This window comes from Myotis brandtii, unplaced genomic scaffold (assembly GCF_000412655.1).
Source record: "Myotis brandtii unplaced genomic scaffold, ASM41265v1 scaffold280, whole genome shotgun sequence".
In the NCBI taxonomy this organism is placed as follows: Eukaryota; Metazoa; Chordata; class Mammalia; order Chiroptera; family Vespertilionidae; genus Myotis; species Myotis brandtii.
Genome location: NW_005360677.1, coordinates 464,459 through 473,154, shown reverse-complemented (window position 1 = coordinate 473,154; position 8,696 = coordinate 464,459). Strand labels below are relative to the sequence as shown.

The 8,696-nt window shown below is 38.8% G+C and overlaps 1 protein-coding gene across 6 annotated transcripts in view; it reads left to right on the top strand.

Annotated features, from left to right (window-relative positions):
* Window positions 1-8,696, top strand: part of TNPO3 (transportin 3) — a 107,164-nt gene that overhangs the window by 73,836 nt on the left and 24,632 nt on the right. For 3 of the 6 annotated variants that reach the window (XM_014541836.1, XM_005868936.2, XM_014541839.1), the window contains 4 exons: window positions 1,517-1,608; window positions 2,725-2,801; window positions 5,253-5,313; window positions 6,322-6,462. In XM_014541836.1, the coding sequence (XP_014397322.1) occupies window positions 1,517-1,608; window positions 2,725-2,801; window positions 5,253-5,313; window positions 6,322-6,462 (371 nt within the window). Of the gene's footprint in view, window positions 1-1,516; window positions 1,609-2,724; window positions 2,802-5,252; window positions 5,314-6,285; window positions 6,463-8,696 lie in introns of all 6 variants that reach the window. The other 3 variants (XM_014541837.1, XM_014541838.1, XM_014541840.1) reach the window with 1 other exon arrangement.

The following is an 8,696-nucleotide window of genomic DNA, read 5'->3' as shown; positions in this document are numbered from 1 at the left end:
CAAGCTGGCGGGTGACTGAAGCTCCAAACCTCTCCTTTCTTTCTTTTTTTTTTTTTTATTCTTGGATTTATTTACCTTCTATGGCTTTCTCTCTGAGGCTTGGCTCCAGCTCTGAGGCCTTGGCTGCTGAAAGCAGGTATCTGGTTTGTTTGGGTTCTATAATCGAAACACTGTTTCAACTCCAGCTCTGAGATCCCGGCTGGCTGAAAGCAGGTTTCTGGGGTTTTGTTTAGCTTCTATATTTGTACCAATGTTTCAAACTGCAAGCTCAGAGGCCGGCAGTGGCAGGCGGGGAACGTTGGCTTCCTCCGTCACTGAAGCAAGCAAGCCTCATGTTCGCTTCAAGCTGCCTGGCTGCTGGCTGCCACTTTGGCTGGCAGTTAATTTGTATATCTCCCTGATTAGTCAATGGGAAGGGTAGCAGAGGTACGGCTAATTACCATGTTTCTCTTTTATTAGATAGGATTACTGTTTTGTTGAATGAAATTTTAGAAGATGAGAGATAGTCAAGGAATTTGGGCCTAGAAGGGACATTGTCTAACACATCATCCTTTGAGTTTGGGGGGTGATGCTTCCGCAGTTGATGGGCATTGTGAAAAGAGGGAGGCCAAGTCTCCACTTTAACCTAACTACCTCCTTTTTTTTCTTTTCAAATCTATCTTATTAGAGCTCCAAGTTAAGATTTCATTTGGGGAAAAAGTAAGGAAAGGGGCTTTTGCAACTATTTAAAAACAACAAAAGAGACAGGCTTAACTACTACTATTCTGTTCAAAGCACTCATTTTATAGATAAAGAAATTGATGCCCAGCAAGAATGCTTTAACTCTGTTCATAGATTCTGTTATGGTAGAAAAGAATTAAATCTCTAATTTCAGCCCATTCTTGTAAAAAATATATTATGTTTATATTTCTTCAATTTCTCTGATGATAAAAATTGCCTACGGTACTTATCAGAAACAAAGGTTTTCTATGACCTACTAAGTCAGAGTCTCTGGGAAGTTTGAAAGCTATTGTACTGTGCTATATAAAAATAGCTTTGGATCCTACCAGTGTTGCTCAGTGGTTGAGTGTTGACCCATGAACCAGGAGGTCAGGGTTCGATTCCTGGTCAGGGCACGTGCCTGGGTTGCTGACTTGATCCCCAGTAAGGGGCATGCAGGAGGCAACTGATCAATGATTTTCTCTCATCATTGATGTTCCTCTCTCTCCCTCTTCCTTTCTCTGAAATCAATAAAAAAAAATATTTTTAAAAAAACAGCTTTGGTATTGGTTTTGTGGAGGAGATTTTAAGTCTTTAGGGAATTGGAAGGGGAGATAAATTTAAACATTTTTAAACCAATAGGCTGCTATTAAGAAAAACTGACCATCAGTAATAAGCTATTGCAATTTATAAAAACAGTGATCTTTTTTAAAGAATGGGACCAGTCAGGCTTTTCTGTTAACCACATGCTTTAGACCAATGAATAACCTCAATTCAACTTTTATTTTCTTCATCTGTATCTTCCTTTGTCTCTCAGGGACAGCACTTGTTCTAGCCAGATTACCGTTGGAGAAGATTACTGAATGTCTTAGTGAACTATGTTCTGTTCAGGTTATGGCATTGAAAAAGGTGAGTTCGGTTAAGTAAGGGGGTATGAAACAAATTAACATATTTACATGTTAGAAAGGAAAAGTCAAAATTATTTATTTACATGTGATCTTTTATCTATGTAGAAAAGCCAAAAGAATGAACTGAAAAATTTTCTTTCTTTTTTTTAATGAACTGAAAAGTTTTTAAAATTAATAAGTCTATTGAAGTAGCTGCATGCACAGAAGAAGTACTTAAAAATCAATAGATTTTCACTAATGTCAGTAATACCATTTAGAACAGTGGTTCCCAAACTTATTTGGCCTACCGCCCCCTTTCCAGAAAAAATATTACTCAGCCCCTGGAAATTAATTTTTTTTTAATTTTAATAGCAGTTACTCATCGCCCCCAAATGCACCTGTGGCCATCACCGCCCCCCTGGATCGCTGCAGCGCCTACCAGGGGGCGGTAGCGCCCACTTTGGGAATCACTGATTTAGAAGATGTAATGGGAAAAATACCATTCAAGTTAGCAATCAAAACCATAACCTACCAAGTTTCCTTGAAGAATATGTAAAGATGGCAGTTCTTCTCAAATTACATGTACTAGTATAGTGCAGTAACAGTGAACATACTGATAGGATTTTTAGGAGAACATGACAAAATGATTCTGAAGTTCACCCCTAATGATATAATGGTGGAAATTTTAGGAAAGAAGAATAAGGGACAACTTGCCTTATCTCTTAAAATATAAAGCTAAAAATAAAAAAAGAAAGAAAAAAAAAACAAAAAAAATATATAAAGCTAAAGTGGAATGTGAATATAATATAGATTACATAATACATAATAATCATATATAAACTATATATAATATATAATTTCGATAATGTCTCAATCATAATACAAATAAATGGAAAAAATTAAATTATGTTTTCCACTCCACAATGATTATATATTAAAATGTTAGTAATATAGTCTTGGCCAGGATGCAGTGAGATGGAAGAAAGTAATTTGACAATATGAATTGAAGGTTTGCACCATTTGAGTAACTTTACAGAAATAGACAGAGATTGAGACAGAGGTTGATGTGTAAGGGTATATGTTGCAGTGTTTGCTGTAGGTTTGTATGTGTAATGACTGTTAATGTCTGTCTCTTCAGCTGTTGTCTCAGGAGCCCAGCAATGGTATATCCTCAGATCCCACTGTGTTCTTAGATCGTCTTGCAGTAATATTTAGGTAAGAAGAGAGATTCTAGATGTTTGTCTTGGGTTAAAAGCACAAATGAGACCCTTGTGTATTGAAGTAAGCAAGTGGTTGTTTTGTGTCCCTATAATCTCCTTTGTCAGGATACTTAATTAAGATCATTGCCTGAAGTCTTGGGCAGAGGCAAATTCTAAGAACTTGTTCTTGGTGGACCTTTGTCAAAAGACTCTTTTTAAAAACTGTATGGATGGATGGACTTTATTGAACCAATCCCCTACTGATGGACATTAGGTTGTTTCAACTTAATCTACAAACCTCACACACATCATTGTACATGTGCAAGACTATCTACAAAGGATAATTCATAAAAATCACAGTTAAAGGATATCTACCTTCATACTTTGGTGATTTTATGAAAATGCCCACAATAGAACTTGTACCTATCCTGCACTCCCACCCACTATGTCGGATAATTTTACATCAGAGAAATATGATATGAAAGGTAGAAAGCACTATGTAAAATTTGGTTGCTACCCCCTCAGCTATAGTTTCATTATCCCTAAGGAATCAAAGACTTCATGGAGGAAAAAAACTTCATTTCCTTCTGAGCCACTAAGATAAGTGCACCCAAATCAGTTAGAAGCAAAATTCCTAAAATGGAGCTCAGCACCCAGGAGCTGGTGACGTCAGCACTCGCAGAGCAGGGCAATGAAGACTGAGGCTTCCAACTTGCAGTGACCTTGGGTGATGGCAGGCCTCATTGTGATGCACAGTCATGGGTGCTGAAGTCATGGGTCTCAGGGTTGGTGGGGTCCCACTCGAGAGTCCACCTGAAAGGCCACTGTGGGCAATGGCCTGGGAGAAACTGGGAACCTCCGTGGATTTTCTCCACAGGATAGGGTTCCCGAGTCCCAGGCAGGGAAGACAGGGTCACATGTCCCTTGGGGAGACTCATAGTCTGCCCTTCCCACCTGACCTTCCCCAGTCTGCTCACTCTGGGTCCATGGGTCATGTGACATGGTCCGGGGAGGGAAAGGGTGTCAAAAGACCCTTTAAAATGTAATTAATTCTGGTCTCTAGATCAGTGATTCTCAAACTTTAGCATGCTTCAGAGTCACCTGTAGGACTTATCAAAACACAGATGGCTGGGTTCCATCCCTGATTGTCTGATTGATTGGGTCTTGGGTAGAACCTAAGAATTTACATCCTATATAATAATCCTATATAATAAAAGGGTAATATGCAAATGGACACAATGGCAGAACCACCAGTCGCTATGATGCACACTGACCACCAGGGGGCAGATGCTCAATGCAGGAGCTGCCCCCTGGTGGTCAGTGTGGTCCCAGAAGGGGAGTGCCACTCAGCCAAAAGCTGGGCTAACAGCTGGCGAGTGCAGCAGCGGTCCGCGGCAGCACTAAGGATGTCTGACTGCAGCTTAGGCACGCTCCCTGTGGGGAGCGGGCCTAAGCCGTCAGTTGAACATCCCCCGAGGGCTCCTGGACTGCAAATGGGCACAGGCTGGGCTGAAGAACTCCACCCCTACCCCCCAAGTGCACAAATGTCATGCACCAGGCCGCTAGTATTTAATAAGTTCCCAGGTGCTGCTGCTGCTTGCTATTCCAAGGACCACACATACATACTTTTAGACGCATTGTGAAACTATGGGTACAAAACAGTAATAAAGCCTCTCTAGTAACCTGGTGAAATTAATCCTTCTTTGAAGTCAAGAGGAGCCTAATGATTAAAAAACTATTTGAGTGACAATGTTCAAAGAGTGATGCTTACTGAGTTTCATAATTTATATGTGAGGCCCATAGGTATAACTGGAATAGTAGAGTAATAGTTGCATAAAAGCCTATATGGAATAAGTTAAAATAGGCATTGTAAGGGCCAGAAGGTTGATAACCACTGTGAATCTAGTGGAAGTTGCTTAAAGGTGGCAATAAATAATAGGATAATTTAAGACTATTTGCTTGTGTTTGTTTGAATGCAATCGAGCAGTGGTTCTCAACCTTACTAATGCTGCGACCCTTTAATACAGTTCCTCATGTTGTGGTGACCCCTAATCATAAAATTATTTTCGTTGCTACTTCATAACTGTAATTTTGCTACTGTTATGCATCGTCATGTAAATATCTGATATGCAGGATGTATTTTCATTGTTACAAATTGAATATAATTAAAGCATAGTGATTAATCACAAAAACAATATGTAATTATATACGTGTTTTCTGATGGTCTTAGGCGACCCCTGTGAAAGGGTCATTCGACCCCCAAAGGGGTCGCGACTCACAGGTTGAGAACCGCTGCAATAGAGGAAATGGTTTTGAGTCCTAGAAATAAGTTTGCTATCTGTTTTTTTTGTTGTTGTTCTTGTTGTTTTTGTGAGATGATACTAAGTACACTAACCAGGGACAGGGCTCTGGGTCCTTGGTGAAATTGTTCTTCTTTCACTAATTTGGGCCATTTGTCTTTCTGCAGACACACCAATCCCATTGTGGAAAATGGACAGACTCATCCGTGCCAAAAAGTCATTCAAGAAGTAAGTGTTAACAAATGTCTGTGGTACAAGACTTTCTTCCTTTTTCCTTGCAATGCTGTGGGTAACTAGAGTGAGAAGGTACTTTCTTCTAGGTTCATAGGAAGTTTTAATTTGCTGATACAGATTAAATACCAATGAAAAGAGGAATGGAACCATACAAATAAATAATTTTGATTTTAGATTTTTTTAAAAAAACAGGCTATGGGAAAATTCATTGAAAGGCCAAAGAAGTGGGAGAGATTGTGTGAATCCTAGAGTTGTTAGGAGGCCTGATTAATACTAGCAACATTTTTTTTTTTTGACAAAGCCAATTAAGCCTTCATTGCTTTAGCTTTCCTATTGATAACATACTTCATGCTTTTTTCACTGAGGTTAATGTGAGGATCAAAAGGTATGTTTTGAAAAGTGCTTTAAAGTCTATGGCCATACCACCCTGAATACGCCCAATCTCATCTGATCTCGGAAGCTAAGCAGGGTTGGGCCTGGATGGGAGAAGTGCTTGTTTTTCAGACTACAGGACAGTGGGTACACCAAATGTTCTTAAGTGTTCAATAGTATCAAATAATGCTATTTCCTTTACTCTAGTCCTTTTGTTTAGGGTCTTCCAACTTCTTGGAACTGCCTTTAAACATTTCTTCTTCTGTAACTTGTACTAATTCTTTCCACCCTAAATTAGGAAGTTCAAAGTTTAGGAAAATGCATATCTTTGTCCTCTAGTAAAGTTAGACATGCTCCCCTTCCTGTTCTGAAGAGTCATTGTGCTTCTCTTAAGAAGCAGTTGTGTTTTAGTGATGAATAGTATGTTGAATCTCCACACATGTATACACACACACACACACACACACACACACACACATACATACATATACTGGTCAATATCAGGTCATGTGTGTTTCTTATAATGAAAGCTCTTTCCAAATTATTTGAAAGCCAAATATAATGTTACCAACTTGAAAGCATTTTTTTTTTCAGCTCTTTCTTTCTTGTGCTTTTTCACTTTTGACTCAGATATGGCCAGTTTTATCTGAGACTTTAAATAAGCATCGGGCTGATAATCGGATTGTAGAGCGTTGTTGCAGATGCCTTCGATTTGCTGTTCGCTGTGTAGGCAAAGGATCTGCAGCCCTGCTGCAGCCACTAGTCACACAGGTAAGTTCCCTTCGAGAGGGAAAATGTAAACTGTACAGAGTTTGAAATAGGAGCCTTTGGAACGAAAACTCTGGTGATGAAACACTTTTGTATTAATTAAATATGAAAAAAAATTCTTTGAAAGAGGTTAAGTAGTGCCTGTGGTAGGTATGTTGTCTGTAATCTTATCTGTATAGTGAAGTCTAATTAGCAATACATTCCAGTGTGAAATTAGGAAAAGAGAAGGACTTTAATGTTCAGCTCTTGTATACCAGTGCTAAATATTTTTACATTAATTTCCTTTTTTTAAATGTGGTAAGTCAAACTTTGCTATTTCTTGGCCCAAAGGGATTTTTAACTATATTGAACATAGTTCACATAAGTTTCTTATTTGTCAAGGTATAAATTTGACTCTTAATGACCAAGATTGATATGTTATTAAGATGGTATGACTCACTACATGAAGCTCTCTAAGATTATACCTAGAACTACTCTCTATGAGACATCTATGGCTAGCGGCTTAGTTCAGAGATACCTGTGACTAGTGACTTAGTTCACTAAGTAATTTGTGTTGATGTTAACCGCATAGCAGGGCCAGAACTAGGTTGAGGCAAGTGAGGTGCTATGTGCACAAAATTGAGGGAGGCCAGGCCAGTGCCAATCCTGCATTTGTAGGACTCTTAAGTAAGAGTCTTCTTAAATTTTGCACTCGTGCTGTGAAGAAAACTGCTAGACAACCCACCCAACCTAAAGCGACTCTCCTCCACCTGGACAGGGTACAGACAGTGCAGATTTTAAGGCGGCAACACTCTCAGGAGCTGACCCTGACAGTGAGTGTCACCTTAAATTCTGCACCCTGGTACTTCACTCTTAAGGAAGCACCCTCAGCGAGGGTCATGCTAGTGCAGTGTCAGTTAACACTTGCATGAACTCACCTCCTTAAATTGTAGATTTGATTAAAGTTTGTACAGGTACATATTTTAATAGAATTTTAATATTAGTGATTTTCTATACTCTAAGTACAGCAGTATATGTTTGCATTTAGGCTGTGTCCACCTCTGGTTAAGGGTCCCAGTTGGTGTAATACTTTCTAAGTCTAATATAACTTGATTTTAAAGTCCCTTTGCTGTTGGAGGATATCTCATGACTTTGATACTGTTTTTTTTATTCCTGTTAATTAAGTATGTGACCAACCAATAGAGTAGGGCAGGACCTTACATAGGAAGTGTGTTCTAAAGTCAGTACATGTGATAGAAATGAAAATTATTCTTAAAAGTCCCATAAACAAGAGGTAAGTAAACTAGAGCTGATGGTCCTGTAGTTTGTAAATGAAGTTTTACTGAGTGATTGCCATGCTTATTCATTTAAGTATTATTTATTGGCCATTTTTGTGCTACAGTGGCAAAGTTGATAGTCAGAAGATTGTATGACTGGCAAAGCCTAAATTATTTACTATCTGGCCCTTTAAGACAATTTGCCAACCCCTGACTTATATCATTATTCATTAAGTAGAGCTATATTTTTTGAGTACACAGCACTAAACAGATTCATAGTTCTCATCTCATGCTCATTCCATGGTATATGCTGATAAGAGTCAGTTACTCTATCCTTATCCTTCAGCCCCCACTACTTTTATTTTTTTTTTCTTTCCCTTTTTTATTGATTTCAGAGAGGAAAGGAGAGGGAGAGAGAGATAGAAACATCAATGATGAGAGAAAATCATCCATCAGCTGCCTCCTGCATGTCCCCTACTGGGGATGGAGCCGAAACTCGGTTTGTGCCCTGACCCGGAATTGAACTGTGACCTCCTTCATAGGTTGATGCTGAACCACTGAGCCATGCTGGCTGAAGCCCCCACTACTTTTATAAAATAGAATTTATATAAGATCAATGCATGGGTGTTGTGGTGGCATTTCCAATAGATGAATGTATAAATAGATGCCTCTTAATTTTTGGAGAATAGTAGGGTAAAAATCCTAAACAAATCATTTAATTTAAATGTGTGTATTATATTGAATTTCTATTCTTTTGAGACAGATACCTTAATTGTAAATACTGTTTTTTACTTAGAAGATGAAATAAAGGAGTTTAGGAGAAACTCAAAATTGAAATAATGCTTTCACAGCCTCCAAGATGAGGGCATCCTATATAATAAAAGGCAAATATGCAAATTAACCGAACTGCAGAATGACCAGTTGCTATGATGTGCACTGACCACCAGGGGGCAGATGCTCAATGCAGGAGCTGCCCCCTGG